General features: G+C 39.4%; 1 protein-coding gene across 1 annotated transcript in view; it reads left to right on the top strand.

Moving 5' to 3' along the window:
* The first annotated feature begins 296 nt into the window (after positions 1-296).
* LDAH (lipid droplet associated hydrolase) overlaps positions 297-16,813 on the top strand; it is a 165,508-nt gene continuing 148,991 nt past the window's right edge. Inside the window, exons 1-2 of the mRNA XM_086460479.1 lie at positions 297-489; positions 3,842-3,968. Coding sequence (XP_086316605.1) covers positions 297-489; positions 3,842-3,968 — 320 coding nt within the window. The remainder of the gene's footprint in view (positions 490-3,841; positions 3,969-16,813) is intronic.

The following is a 16,813-nucleotide window of genomic DNA, read 5'->3' as shown; positions in this document are numbered from 1 at the left end:
ATAGCTGAACCCCATTCCCATTCACCTGGGCTGCTGCTTCTCCTTTATACTGCAGAGAACAAACAAAAGGGAAGGATCAGGCTGTGCCGTATCAGGCAACATTCTTCTTCACTTTCTTCCTTCTCCCTCCCTTTCTCCTTTGCCATTGCAAGAATGAGAAGGAACATAATCCTAACACCATGTCCAGGGTGAAACAGTGCAACCCAGTTTTTGCCCAGAGTAGATGGGAAAGGCTCAGTGACAAATCATGAAGTCACAGGCCGAGATCATGCCTGTGGGCACGTTCAAGCAGGCTTATGGGCTTTCCTCACCACAAAGTCCCTGGCCATGCCCTACTGCCCGCCCAAGGAAGCCTTGCTCAGCAGCTCAGCCCCGCCAAGCTGCACCGCTCTGATGCATCATGCCTGTCGGACTGTATTTCTTCAGGAACAGCTTTGCACAAATGGATGCTGGCATCTGAACCTGAACTAACACCAGACAGCAGAGGCGGTATCGGGTATTGATTAATTGCTATTAGACTATGTAACCATGGGTAGCTTGACTTTATGGTGCCTCTGTCTACTGTAAGAACTTTTCCTGGGTGTATGTGTACAGATGGCACAACAGGCTTCCCCACAGGAGGTGACACTAACAGCCAGCAATGGCTTTTCAGTTTCCAGCTTCTTAGCCAAAAGGCAATGAACTATCCTAGTTAAACTTCTCCCATCATTTTTGCAAGCCCCAAACCCCTCCCCTGCACCCAAAGCCCTAATCTTTTTATCTGGGGAAAAAAAAAAAATAATAATTAGAGAGGAAGAATATGTTTCTGATGGGCTTGTACAGTTAAAAATCATAAACAGTAAAGAAATCTATGTGCTAAGGCTCCAACAGAAACAGAGACTTGGCTGACTTCCGTAATCTGAACTTTGCACTAATTAAGTGTTTTGAATTTGATTAGAATAAATTAGCCATCTCATTTGGTCTAGCATTTGCCCCTTTCCAGCCATTTTAAAAACCATATCCAAGATGATCCAGGATTCTAACCAGAGGAACGAGAAAGGAGAAAGGAGGATGGGGCGTAGAAGGCAGAAAGAAGCACGGACCAAGCAGAAAAAGCAGTTGCCATCTCCCTAGGATTTGCATTTGGATTGTGTATCTGTCTTACCTTGTGGAGATGCAGTGACAACACTCCCATCTTAATCGTGAATTCACATATTTTATGCATGTATTTTTTCATTGGAACATAAATATTTTATGAAACTAAGAAACATCAAATAAACATGGTAACAATTACTGGTGCTTTGTTCCTGCTTTTGTTGGATCTTGGAGAGGCACTTGACAACCCAGATCAGGGCTACTTTGACAATGTTTGAAGAACCAGTTCAGCCATAGGTTGATGTCAACTGCACTAATCAGAACTCTATCAGTTGATAACTGTATTCATATGTTGCATTACACTACTCAGATATGCATGGCAAGCTCCACAGGACACACAGGCTATTCAACGTTAGCTTTCTTTTCTAGACAATTTATTTTGAAACTACTAATTCAGCTGTGGTGTCACTCTAATTTTTCCTTCACATACAGATTCACCCTTTCCTGATAACATTCATAGACCACCTCACTCACTTTGAAACCTTGGAGAAGAGTTCATTGTTGCAACACCACAGCCTTGTAAGGAGAGCACAGAAGCAGGAGGAACATACCTGGAGTTCAGGTACCCCTCCAGCTACAGAAAGCCTGAATCCTCAGCTCCCATTTCCCAGTGCTCTGAACAGCAGGCTATGCACCACGCTTTGTTTGTGCAATCATGTGAGCATGTACACACAGAGAGGAAAGGGGGAAGGTGTTGAAATCTGTTCTGTGCCACAGCCAAGAATTCAAGATTCATGGGGCCAGACAGACACTTAACCAAGTCTGATTGTGTAATCTGCTGGGCGACCCACAGTCCTGGGAAGCAGAAGCAGAAGCTGCTGAACTGAATTCCCCATCTTCTCCCTCGACTTTGTATTTTAAGTGTAGCTGTGGCTGTTATGCTCCATATTGGATTTAACATTGCCTATGCATCAGGCAGCTTGGGTGCCATGCATTGTTTTCTGAGGACATGGTTTCAAAACATTCAGCTGCGGTAAAAGCTGCCTTAAAGCACATGCTGCAACCAAACTGTAGACACTTAAAGCTTTTACCAGAATATTTAGGACCCTGTAACAATCCCAGTTATTATTCTTGGATTTAGATGTTTCACATCAGTTGTGTTCCGGGCAACTTTGTGTTATTCTGGATCTCATCTTAGACATCCACAACTTAACAGACCTTTAGCTCCTGATGTTAACTCCTGCAGTGCCCCAGTGCTTCAGGTTTTGTATTGAGCTGAGCAGAGAGATGTTTAAACTGAGTCCAGTAGTTTCATTACTGTGCCACTTAGGATTTATGTGTTCCTGTGCAGGAATTTAAACACTGATAGAAAAATTGGGTATGTTGACATATTTTGCTTCTCCTTTGATCATCTAGAATATTTTTCCGAGTGCTATACATCGCTTGAAAAGCAATTTTATGCTAAAAACTGCTCCTTTGCTAATGCAGCAGTGAAACAGAACCTGCAAACAGTTTCCTTTCCAAATAAATGGTGAAATGGTGTGTTGTCAGAAAATTGTTATTCAGTTGCATTAGGATCTTAGTCATGGAGTTTTATGACTTGAATACTCGTCTCATGGGAAGCACAAGACCCATAGTAGCGGGGTGAATAAGAGTATGCTGAGCAGAAACTGGTAATAACATGCCTGTTGATCCCGCAGGTTACCACCTTGGCCTCTGTTGGCAGAAGAAACAAGGTTTCTTCCAGGTTTCTAACTCAATCGTGTACCTTTCCCCTCTGTGTGGACCTGGAGCCAGCAGTCAAAGTTCATGGTCCCAGGCATTTCAAAGAATATATGCAGTTTACTTTCTACAAAATTATCTAGAGTTACTATTTCATATTTAAAATACATTTATTTTTATAACATTATGCCTATGACATGGCACGGTCCTAACTACAGTCTTTGTCCTGGCCAAAGGCTTAGTTTCAACAAAGCTACATTTTGCTCAGTAAGCCTTATTCTTGTGTATATCACTCGGAATTTTGTTTGCAAGACAAAGCTCACAACCCCAGTGCTCTACTTATTTGTATTAAGTTACTCATTCCATTGCTACACAATGAGGGAACTTGGTATCAGTCAATTTTAAAAGGATTGCTCTACAATTGTAACAGAATACAAAAAGATTTCTGAATGCTCTGTTTATAATAACAAACAGGAGTTCTGTTTCCACCCAATGTTTTCCATGATGTCTACAAAACATTTAACACTAGTGAGAATGCTGGAGTGCTGAGATCACTGTTTGTCATGATGACCAAAACTATTTTACAGTTTCCCCGTGCTCCCCATTCCCCTATAGCTATCTGTTGTCTCTTGTCTTGTAACCAGACTGTAAATTCCTCCACGTATCTTTTTCTCTGTTTTTACAGCACTTAGCACAACAGGAATCCAAGGATCTCAAATGTTTCAGTAATATTGCAACAAATAATGAAAACTTTGGTATTCAGTCCAGTGTGTTTTAGTTGCAAATCTCTAAAGACAGTGAAAGTAAAGAATTATCTTTACAGTTCATCTTTTCCACCTCCTTTCAATATTGTTCACACAGTTTGTATTACTAGGGTTGGGTTGACTCTGCGGTCAGTCCAGCACTACAGTTTTCTCCAGATGCGTTCTTTATCTGCTGTACAAAGCTGAGCTCAACAGGAATTATTGTCAGAAATGGCACAGGCTATGGCATCCCCTGCCCTCCAATTATGTTTGTACATAATTTTTTTATTTACTTCATCAAGAATACCCACTTATAATAAATCAACTCAAAGTCATTCCTAAAGATCTTCTTCAGTACCAGAATTGGGAGATTATACCACCTGACCGACAAGAAAGCATCAACTACCTAGAAGCAGATTGCCACATGAAGTAACCACAAGAGGAGCTAAATGACCCCCTCTCTTCTGCTACAGAGCAAATGTCTCACTCCCGAGCCAGCAAGTGGCCAATGCTTGAGAACAGAGAATATAGACAAGTCCTAGGTTACGCCCGAGGAGGAACAAAAGGCATAGATAGCACTTGTGCAGTATAACCATGCCACTCCCATTCTCTCAGCGCTCATATCAGACAAAAAGACTATTGGAAAACGTATTTGGAGTGGCTGCTGTGAAGGAAAAGGAGAAGAAAGCAGGGATGATGTAATATTTTGGCAATTGGATGAAGAGGTAGGAATGGGTTTTGAACTCAACGGAGAAAGTAATGACAATAATCAGAAGAGAATTAAAAAAATAAGAAAAATATCATCCATCGTGTGAATATAGATATCAGTGAGCAGGTGCTATTGCAGGTGCTAACAGGTGGGAAGGAAAGCACGTGGTTGTGCTTTGGTTGATTCTGCTGAAAGGATGAAACGTTCTGCTGCCTGTGTAAAAAACCCAAGTGGGTCAAAAAGAGGGAGGTGGCCAAGGAAGAAGGCTCTGAGGTGCTACCTAGAGAGCTAGGAGTCAGAACATGGGAGGGGACAGGGGGAAGGGGAAAAGGAGAAGAGGGGAAGGGAAGGGAAGGGAAGGGAAGGGAAGGGAAGGGAAGGGAAGGGAAGGGAAGGGAAGGGAAGGGAAGGGAAGGGAAGGGAAGGGAAGGGAAGGGAAGGGAAGGGAAGGGAAGGGAAGGGAAGGGAAGGGAAGGGAAGGGAAGGGAAGGGAAGGGAAGGGAAGGGAAGGGAAGGGAAGGGAAGGGAAGGGAAGGGAAGGGAAGGGAAGGGAAGGGAAGGGAAGGGAAGGGAAGGGAAGGGAAGGGAAGGGAAGGGAAGGGAAGGGAAGGGAAGGGAAGGGGAAAAGGGAAATGCAGAAAGCAGAGTGAGGAATGATCAAGCAGCACACCAATCAGTAACATCAGCAGCCTCAGGAACTCACTACTAAAAATCACTCCTGTAGATGGAAAGAACTGAAGAAAAAGCTCAAAAAGCTTCTCATGTTAGGTCTGCTTCCCCATATTTGTCAGATATTTTTCTATATTTTTTCCATATGCCCAAAGTGAGTTTCTTATATTACTCTGTTTAGAAATAAACACATGGAAACAATAAACATCTAGAACATTAGCTTGCATATTTCCTTAATGCATGCATATTTCTCTCCAATTTTCCACATGAAATGCGACTAATTCACTTAAATTTCTTGGGATCCACCCTCTGCCAAAGTTTCCATGACTTCAAGGTTAGCTCAGTAGTTTAATACCTTTGATTAAAACCTTTGAGAGGTAATACGTAGAGTTATGGACTTACAAATTTTAAGTCAGCTGCTCAGCTTGTGTGTAACGGAATATTTACACTGAATTCAAGTGACCTCTGACAAATTACGCAGTTGAAAAATGGCCTATTATTTCTTTTTCTTATCAAGAAAAAATAAGGAGAATATGATGCATATAGAAGTCACTCCTAAACAAATACAATCAAGGTTCCTTCAAAGGTTTTTCTACTTTGGGATATTTTGTGCCCCATTTTTAATATATTCTTTGAAATGTCAATGTGCTGCTTTATATTCTGCAGTTATTTGCAAATGAAAAATTAATTCACCTCTGCTCATGCTCACAGTCTTCCTCTATATTAATACTGAAAGCAGAATTTTGTTCAATATGAGCTTTCCCTCACTGTTTTTTTTGTGCATACCTGGAGCAAAGAACTTGTCCTCAGTCCATCTAACCCTGCTGTCCCCAGTAGTGGCAAAAGGAGAAGCACAAGACAGCACATGATTGTGGCTACTTTTTGTACCCCTATACACCACAGCCATCATATGAGGGATGCCAGAGAATACATACTTGTCTGGTCCTTCATTAATTTGACTAATCCTGTTTTGAACCTTCTGACACTGCTTCCACAACATCCTGGGCAGTACATTTCAGAATTTCATTACCTCTTTTATAAAGAATAACTTTGTCTGGTCTGTTTTCCCTTTTTTTCATTATTATGCCCTGTGACAGTTCAGATTCTGTGTAGGTGACTCATGCCAAATGCTCTCTGACTACTGTTAGGAATTATCTGACCCAATTCAACCAAGAGAGACTATGGCCTGTTTTGTTTTCAATTTTGTACTGACAACAAATTCCCTGGTGGGAAGGAGAGTCTGGCCCAATTTGCAGGAAGAGGTAAAAGGGAGAGGATGTAAGCACAGCAGCATGAACTCCAGGTGCCATGAACTAGGAGAGCAGGTCATGGGAGCTCAGGAGATCTCTTGATATATTAAATTATTCTCAAGAACTATAACGTATGGTTGGGGTCAAGCAAAGACAAATAAACTACTGAATTTGAAAATCCTTCCCCTGTCATTTATGTTTTCATAGAGTTTTTGATGTTACCACTAAAGACTTTATGCTGTTCTAAGCCAGTGATTCCCAACCATTACCAGCTCATAATACATAACACTGGTCAGAAACAACCTGTGCACGCATCCTCTTTCGGACCTTCTGTCTGATTGATTTCAAATGTCTTACTGTCCTGCAAGCATGAGCAATACCAAAAGACAAAGAATCTACCATCTTCCAAAGCATGGTCTTAAGTTTTCACCTGTCGAATAGCACAGGCCAAATACCTTATACCAAGCACTATGGAGCACCACAGCTTGTTTACCAAGGCCCGTAGTTTATCAACTGACAGCTAGACTGTATCTGTTAGAAAGACTTCCATTATTTCTTTATTTTACATGATGTCAAACCCATTACTGTCCTCACTGCACAACACTCACTGGGAATTGCATCACTGTGAAAATCAAGCTACATCGAAGAATGCTGGAATACTAAATGTTTTGTTTTCTGTACACACAATGTGTTTTAATAAATCTGTTAATTTGGTTTGTAAATCACTGAACTCCTTTATGTTTTATTTTCCAAATCACGAACGATTCTTTTGCTTCTTCTTACAACTTTTAGGTTTATAAAATATGGACATGGGGAACGGGCAGAGCATGCCAAAAGTGGCTGTATTAAATGCAGAAGTTAACGACTGATCGACAGACAGAATACTCTCCTCATTTCTGCCCCCTATTTGCCAGTCTCCATGTCACCTAAGGGTGTGCAACTCTGCACTTCAGTCTTCCCTGGGATAGCTTACTGCTTGTTGTTAGCAGTGATTTTTCATGTAGGAGATTCCCATTGATGTTTATTTTTAGGTATCCAGTTTATTTTCTTACGCTTTAACCAGCATTTTCTTCATATGATACCTTCTTTTTCTGTGATCAACTGCCAGTGGTCCTCCCGTAGAATCTTATCTCTCTACTCCACCATACCCTTAAAGGTTGTTTCATGTAAAGGCTATAAAAATGTCAGCATGGATTAGCTGCAATCATATTTTTAATTATCCAATCATTTGTGAAGGACCTGCTTTCAACTGAATGGCTCTGCAATTGCTTCATTCCCTTCACTCATTGCTTTTATTAGAACCGACACGCTGTACAGCCTCTTTGACAGCCACACAGGAATCGCACAAACAGAAGACAAGGAGCTGACAGAATTTCACCCAGGTGTTTTGACATCACCCCATCACATGCACTTCTCTGGAATACAGTTATGACTTTCAGGACTACTGCAGGATAAGCAAGGCTGTCAGATGATGCTCTTTTTCCCACTGCTGCCTGTACTCTCATAAATGGAAAAGGGATTTGCTCTACCTGAGATTTACTAAGTGAATTTTAATTTGGGCAGTTAATAATTTTCTGTAACTGAGCTACAGCTGAACTTATGACAACGATCCCACTATATTTTTATCAATTTTATAACTTTCATAACTTTCATTTTATTAGATATAATTGTTAATGTCTCAAAATGTAATATTTCAAAAGTTGCCAACTCCCAAAGTCAAAAAGGAACACTTGAAACTTTTAATAGGCAAGCTTTTGTTTGACAACATACCTACATACACATAAGTATAAGCTTAAGGCAGAAAATTCAAAGTAGGAAAAAGTACTCGTTTTCAAATGTACTCATTGCAATAAATTACATAGCAATATGGTATCTTTTTTCCTCCTAGTGTCTTCAGATCAAGACTCTTCCTGCCACTGTAGGTTAACCAACCACAAGGTATCACATGCAAGGAGGAGTAATTGTTCAAAATTTACCATATATATATGTACTGCATAATGAAATTATATTGAACAATATAACATTATTCTGGCCATGAACTCCATGAACGTTATTGGATGTACTTATGGCAGCCTATGATACTAACAATTCATTTATTTTCAAATTCACACGTCATTCTGATGCAGTAAAATATATTTTAGAAAGGCAGGCCCAGTAAATCTTGGTCTTCAAATTCTGGGAGAAAAAAATTTCTACACAAAAAAATTGATCTTCTTGATCCAACAATGTTCTGCCAAGATGTTAAGCTAAAAAAAGTATACCAGCTGGGCAGAGGTGCATGAAGCATTCTCAGGAGAAAACTTGTTTCTATGATAGTAAAAGAATCCATCATTCCATGTTTTGACCCTTTCATAAAAACAAAACTTTCCCTTTTTTTTTCTAAACTTTTGAAAATCCATTGACTACAGATTTATTTGCCCAGTCAGATTCATCTACCTGCCCATTTTCCATCCAGCAAATTTCTCTGCTCAGATTGCTTGACTGTTTGTTTCTCAGAGGAGCAGGAATGGAAGACCTCAGCTTTCCCTATGGCCCCAGTGAGGCAGTGGGTTGATGGACAGGATGTAGATGGATGGTAAAGGTAGGTCCTCTTTACCAGATGGGCAGACAGAAAACAGGCTTGCCTTTACTCTTCCAGCATTCATGTTTCTGCTGTTCGTACTCGACAGGTGTGGTGATAAGGAAACAGCAATTCCCTCCTGACCTATGAGCGCAGCAGTGTGTTCCCTATTCTCATCGCGTTTTAAGCCCTGCAGACCCCAGGCTGCAGTGAGGTAAAAGACCCACTGCAATTGCTCCTCCTAGGAGCTTTGGTTTCTTTTGTGAGATGCAGAATTTATTTTGTGGATGTCACGCAGACGGAGGGGATGCTTTGTTAACAGGGACTTACTCTAAGATATGTAAGTTGAATCTCAGCTGAGGAGGAACAAAGGCTGGAGGCAGTAAGGGCTGCATTCTTATGTATGTCTCAAGGGAACCTCAAACAATACTCACAAAGGTCTGATAAATTTCAATGAGCAGAGGATCCAGGGCACAGACAATAAGTGATTTTTTTTACCACCTTCCTCCAAATGTATGTCCTATTCCACAATTACAGACTTGAAACCAAGCCAGACCAGTGGCTGTGACGGTACATGCAATAAGACCTGGTCAACTCATGCTATGTGAAAGGTGTATGTGATGTGCCATTACCTTCCCCTAACAATTCTAGCTGGATTTTTCCCTGTTAGCACACCACTTTTTGTTTCATTTCTCTTCCGACTACTTTTATTGGGAAAATATACAGATATTTCCCCTGAAATGCATGGTGGAAATCGACCTTAGATATGGTAAGGTGAGTCTCTGTTAGCAGATGATCCTTCCCAGCCCTTTCACATACTCAAAGTAAACGCTGGAGTTGGAGTGGAATACTTCAGTCCCACAGGTTCAATGTAAAACAGATTTTAATCTACAGTTTGTATATTTGCTGCTTACACACATTAAGATACTTGATATCTTAATGAGTTGCCATATTCAAAGTACAGAACCAGGAAAAATAGATTTCAGATGGAAGCTAAGCCCCCTGTAAGCACCCTGAAGCACAACAGCTATTCAGACTGTATGTTTTCGCTTTTAGAGAGGCACACATGCAAGCCTCCTCCGAGGCAGCACATACCTCAGGAACTTCAGTTGTGCCTCTCTGCAGAAAGCATCTTAATGGCCCCATTTACAGCAGTAATGAAAATGAACCACGACTTCTTCTCTGCCCAGCTGACATGGTAGAGCTTTCATCCATATGACTGAACTGTCTTACTCCCCAAACCAGATGGTAGCTCTGTTTTTTGGGAACCACCTCTGATATATGCCACCCTTTGATCTCTGTTCAAGCATCACCTGGAAGAGAGCGCCTTGGCACAAGTGAAAAGCACACCCAAGACTGTGTCCTGACAAACAATACGGGTGACCGTGTGGCAACACCTGGACCCAGGCCAGCACTGATTATTTGATTAGTAGAGATGCAGCCAATATATTTAGCTCTAATCATTTAATGTCAAAGTGTTCAGTAGCCATGAGAGCCCAGCCCGGGATATCTTCAGTGCTGCTTCTGGATGCCTTACCCTCTCAGCCTCCCAACAGAAATACTGCAATGAACAATAAGCAGTATCTAGGATGATGCTCTTTTACCAGGATGAACGGCCAGAGCAGCTGTGCTTCCAGTAGTTTTTGTTGTCGTAAGTAAACCCAGTGGAGCTGTATTGGTCAAACTAACAGACCATCCATCCAGTCTGCTGTAGAGAAAAGAAACTGAGATATCTTTTGTCCCTGGCAGTAATTCTTCCGTAGTAATACAATGCAGTTGAATGGGTGCCTTCCAAACACATAAACCTGGAGAGGTTTTATTTATCTGTGCACAATGTTTGTTTTTTAATTGGACATTATGGAAACTCTGACAGTAATGTAAAAGATGATTAGCAATAAAACAAAATATAAACCAATGGCTTCTAAATTTAATAATGGGCTAAATGTCTACATTCAGCCATGGTTAATCAAAACCAGTTTGTAAACTTCATTTTATTCAGGTCAGCCAGTCAACAGTACATGTAATGCATACTATAAAACTGATTTAGGGCTTTTGGACACCCAAGCATCTACATAAACCAAGCAAGGATTAACTAGGTCTGTCTACCCATAAATTACAGCACATTGTTTTTAAGTGAACAGGATAAAAAGCAACATGCCGTGAACCATCTACATCATGCTTTTTTTCTCCTTTGACCAATTTCCCAGTTACTCTCTCAAATTATCACTCCAGTTCCTTCTTTGTTCATCCCTGTATTGTTTCCATATAACTGTCCAAATCCGCCTGCAAGGCAACTAATCAAAAAAGGCTGAAGCACAAGAACATTGACCACTTGAGAGTTTGCCCAGCTTATTAAAAATATGAGTTTGACATCCTGCAGCATGTTTTAACAATTGGTTCACAAATTACAGCATGGCTAAATACAATTAAATTCATTCCATTGTACACAATAACTATTTAACATATGCTGTGAATCTCGTACACAGATCAGGACTCTGCAGTGTTAGTCAAGTCTTGTTGCCTTGTGCTACAGACGCTTCAGATCTCATAAGATAAACAGGCTTGGGCTGGGTCATAGCTTGGTTGGGATTTTAACAAAACAAAACAAAATAAAACAAAAAAAAAACCCTTTAAAACCCCATTCAGATATTTTTTAGAAGCAGTGATAGCCTTCCATAAGCAAAATTGTTCACTTCTCCATACTCACTGAAAACCAGGTCTGGGTTCAGTCACCGCTGTGCTTGCAGAGGTGAACCATCTCTAACCACTGGACCAGTGCCTTGACTCTGTATCTCAAATACCTGAACACATGCAGAGCTGTAAGCACTTACCACTTATTCCAACAGCAGATTTTGCATAACTTTATAGAACTTTTCCTTCCCTTTCAGAGATTGAACTCTCAGAGCACATATTTTATCCGGTATAATATATGTGATAATATACTGGCTCCCATGAACTAACATGATATAGTATCTGTCCCACAGATATTACATGCCACTCCATATGCACCAGATCTGAGAAGCACATAATATACAGCTCTCAGGGGATATGAAACACATGTGGGTCTAATTCGCCACTTTGTTATTCCAACTGTACACCGTTGCAACTCTAACAAAGTTACACCAGTGTAAAACTGTTGTACTGAAGTGGAGGATTAAATCCATATGCCTTTCTATATGAGCCAAATTTATGGGACAAAGTTATCCAAATACATTCAGTAAACATTCAGACTTCTTCAGAGTCCTATACCTGTGTAGCCCTCAGACAGTACTTTTCCTGCTTCAGGAAAAGCTTTACCTTAAAGACAGCAACTGTTGTTTGTTAAAAGGATGTCAGTAACAAACGGAGTTATTAAAAAAAAAAAAAAAAAAAAAAAAAAAGAAAAAAGATTGAGAAGATTTGTGGCCTACAAACATTTAAAACAAGATGGCATTTCCTTAAACTCACTCAGCCATGATGAAAGCTCCTTTAGCCTGTTTATATGCATATCTCCTTGCATAATTGAAAGCACGATCCATCATCATTTGCAAATTGTTATGATTTCACTGTGCGACTTTTCAAGTGTGTTTTCTGGCCTCTTTCCAGACAGTACACCTGTATATTAGTTTAGCAACGTTTTACTGCAATTGATAATTAACGAATTCTGTTTGATTTGGACTGGTATAAAATTCTGAAAACTTATAAGCTGTATGTTTATATACTAAATCAGATTACATTTACCCACTAACAGATATAAAGACATTTACAAAACAAATATCGGACTGATTCTCATAAAGTATCATTTAGAAATAGGGATCTGTCCTGGTGCTCTGAGGGTATATGATTAATTTAGTTAAATGGACAAACCAAAAAACTCAGATTAAGTCCATCTATATTTCTTCAGAACATTTCACTGTATTCAAAAAGTTGAAATTTCCTTCTGGTTGAAGAAAAATTATTCAATCAATCAGCCTAAAGAATCAGGCTTCATTTCCTTTCACAATTTTGATTGCTGCATTTAATGCCACACAAAAACACTGAGGTAATGTAATAATGACAGTTAACAATAGTAGTAGTAGTAATAATACTAATACTACTTTCTTTGGAAGATATAAAAAGAGTGGTAACTTTTTCTGCTTTGACATTATTTCTCCAATTCACCAAAAATACACTTTCAAAAAGTTTCAGTCACACCAATTTTACATGTGCAGAAAGAAAAAGTTTTTTCTGAAAAAAAAAGGAAAAATGAAAAAAAATCCAGGCTCAGTCACATTGTGTTCAATTCTAGTGTTACTGGACTCTATTTGATTACTTAATGAGTAATTTTTATGTCATATATGTGGTGACTGCAAGATCAGTTTTTTATATCATCTTCTGGGAAGTTTTGCTATTAAATATATTCAGTGATATTGTCCCAGGCTCAACCAAAATAATTCTAAACTAATATGATAAAAAAATTCCTTATGTATTTTACTTTCAAACAACTATAACTCAATTCTGACTATGTGTCATAAATTCTTCTTCTTCTGGAAGTGTTTTTGATAAAGGCATCGATTTATTTGTGAAGTGTTCAAAGACTATTCTATACCTCCCTACTTATATCTGTAATGTGATCAGATATGTCAATCAATAAATAAAATCTGTGACCAGTTTTGTATTGATTATAATATTATATACTAATATAGTTATTAGCACGGTTACCAAGAAACAGTAGTGACTTCAGTTATTGATGACCATAAATAATACCTCACAGAAATATTATTCATGAAGTAAGTAGGTTAGAACTAGAAGGGCAGATCTAAATTCCAGAATTTCCATGATATAAATACCTTTCTCTTTTTAAACAGTTATGCCTAGACACTTATTTAAGGTGTGATTCCCCTCACCTAATTCTAATACTAATCGATGTTGGGGAGTTGATTCAGCCACTGAAATTTAGGTGACATATACTTAAGTGAAGGTGCCGAACAACGAGGGTACTGCAGGAGACCCAAGGCACCCACAGAGCTGGCAGCTTTGATGTACGATTAACACTCTTCTGGAGCAGCAGCTGGAGGTCAGTCACGAAACAATTATATTCCCATTATAATCTGAATTTCCAGTTTAAACAGTGCAGTTGGTGGCACTGAAACAGCAATTCAACTCATCTGGAATACTTAGAGTAGGATTCAGTTACTTAAACATAGGCATCTGCTGCCATTGGGAAGCACAAGGGTCCTCTTAGAGTAACATCCATTCATCCCATCCTAGCAGAGATGTGTAAAATAGGACAGAGAAAGTTAACAATCCCTCTTCATTGAAAATAATTTCATAAAGCTGAGTTAGATGGTGAACCCTGGGATTCCATTCATTTGCCTACATATAGGTGTCTAGTGTCATTTTAGATTCCCTGTTGTGTCTGAGATGACCACATGGTGATGGACATTCTGCAGCCTTCTTCAGGCCTTTTGCAGCAGCAGTGGGGATGCAACTGAATTAAGGTCTTATGGTGGGATCCAGGCATCAGAAGCCAACTTAGATGACATTTTAGATGTCTGAAACTTGTGCATGGGGCCGACAGGTATTAAACAGAACCTATAGAGAAGCCACATCGTTCTCCAACTGAAAGCCAGGTGGGATCTCACATATGATGTCTCATGAATCCCATCCATACAATCTAACACCATTGTTCCACCCCTACTCAGTATTTGAGCCGATATCCATCAGCTGGTAGAAACACCTGGACTGTTGGTAGAAGCTCTGCTGTATGGAAATTTACTTAACATAATCGACCAGTGAATTTGTTGCATCTCCTCCTTAGTCTCCTCTATGCTCTCCCTGGGATCATTCCTGTTTCTAGCATAGTTTTCCCACAGCCCTCTGGAGGATGAGTGGTCACTTCACATGTGCTGCTGTTTCCCAGAACATCAGGCTCGCTGGATGACATTTTGCAGTATGGTGTTCTCACGGACAAGATCTTACAACTAACTTCGCTAGAGATACATGAATTTTGTGTAGTTTCACCTCCAAATCCTAAAAACACTGCGTCCAGGATTTGGGTTTTTTTCCCTACATTTCCAAGCCTTCAACATTTTTATATCAGATGATTAAGCACCATGACAAGCCTAAAATGTTACAGAAATGGGTAAAGATGGCAAACTTTTGGGCTAAGACCAGATAGGAAAACAGAAGGAAATATTTATGACACATTTCTCATATGTCTGAATATGTATCTAACATCTGAATTGAAATAATTTCTACTTAAAGAAGAATTATATTACAGGTACTTTTAATAATACTCCATACAGCATGAGACATCACAAGATACAAAAGCCTTCATGATGCTTTGGAAAAGAAACCAGAATTTAAATGAGATAAAAACCAGACATCTTTTAATCCTTCTTCAAGTTTTGTCCCTTCTTTTCTTCTTGTTCACAACATGACTCAGAGGGGCAGATCCTCACCTGATATAAAACAGTCAGTCCAGCATTATCAAAGTCAAAAAAGCTAGAGACACCAAAGGAAAATCTGGCGTGGTGCATCTAAACTGCAGCTTTAACATTAACTGTGACTAATTATGAACGTTGTAGATGTTTCCTTCCTACGCACGATTATGTCTTTACCTGAATATCTTTCTGCTTTTTATTATTAGGCCTAAAGAGGACATCAAAGTTTATTTTTTTAAAATCTGCATAGAAAAATGTCACTCATTTCCATACAACTTTCTAAACTTCTTACTTTAATTTGCTTCTGAGGACTTCAAAACATCTTATTGTCCGCAGTAGAAGAAACATCTGTTGAAGTCATACATAGTTTATTGGCTGGAATCAGTGATAAAAGACAGCATAGAGACTCACCAAAACACTTCATTGCTATCAACGTAAGACAAAATATTACAAAAAGCAAGCTTTTTTTTTTTAATAAGAGAAACATGGAGAAAATTTTGCAAGCCAAATAGATGAGAAAAACTGTGACTTTAATTCATCAAGCCTCACATGACTGGATTTTGTATCCCAGCCAGCTGAGGCCTAACCACGCTACAAAAAATGCTTTATAATTAGCTAAGAAAGAGAAACAATTTTTGAACAATGGTACTTCTCTCCACAGGATTTCCTGTTTAGAGGAATTGCTTTCCACGCTAGAACTGAATTTTGCTCTTTCTACCTACTGATCTGCTTTTACCACTTGCCTAGTGCAGCCTGATATTAATTACTCTTTTTTGGTTTTTGGCATAAAACACCAACAAGGCCCCAACATCGCATTTCAGATGTAAGCCAGCCTCCTAGGAGGTGAGGTGGGAAGGATATGCAGTGAATTTAGCACTGGCATATTTTTTCCCCTTTTTATTAGTCTTCTCCAATTCAGCACCTTTCTGCCTTAGGCACAGAGAATTTGAGACAGAAGACCACCTGGCAAGCTTATGGAAACCTGACTCTTACTGGCATGACAACGTACAGGCAAATAATTTGGGCAAAGCCTCTGGTAATGAGGAGTAAGAACTGCAAGGTGGTACATTTGAAACTTCATTCCACAAGTTACACTTCTCGTGTAGGAACAAGGATGACAGCATCATCAGAAAGGACTGATACTCTGCAAGCGTGCTCCCCTTCAGATATTTTGGCAATTTGGTACACCTGTCTATTCAATTTCCATCTACTTGCAGGTCTTTAAGCAGGTTCTACTTCTAGTGCTTTTGCTCAATTATTCTTTACTCTTTTGTATTTTGATAATCCACTTCCTTTTTAATGGTACTCTACCTACTTTTTGCTTTATGTGTTGGGGTTTTTTTCCTCCCTTATACCCTAGAAAATTAAAATCTGTCCATTTCCTCATTATCTAGCTTTGCCTTTTCCTTTTGCAGTCTCTCTGCTTTCCACCATCTTCCTTACCTTTATTCACAATTCTGTGTGATTCGCCTTTTCTTCCTCCTACTTTTCGTCCTTTCATATAAACACTACCTATTGCATTTTCTCTTCCTTCATGTTCCTTTTTTGTCCAGTTTCTTTTATTTTCCATTTCCTTTTCTGTTTTTTTTTTTTTTTTTTTTGAGGCTCTCTATAATACCTCCCTCTCCACTGAACACACACATTAGCATTAGCGAGCGTGGAATAAGGCAACACATGAAAGG

Source organism: Leptosomus discolor, chromosome 2 (genome assembly GCF_034619465.1).
Source record: "Leptosomus discolor isolate bLepDis1 chromosome 2, bLepDis1.hap2, whole genome shotgun sequence".
In the NCBI taxonomy this organism is placed as follows: Eukaryota; Metazoa; Chordata; class Aves; order Leptosomiformes; family Leptosomidae; genus Leptosomus; species Leptosomus discolor.
This window is presented reverse-complemented; position numbering and strand designations above follow the sequence as displayed.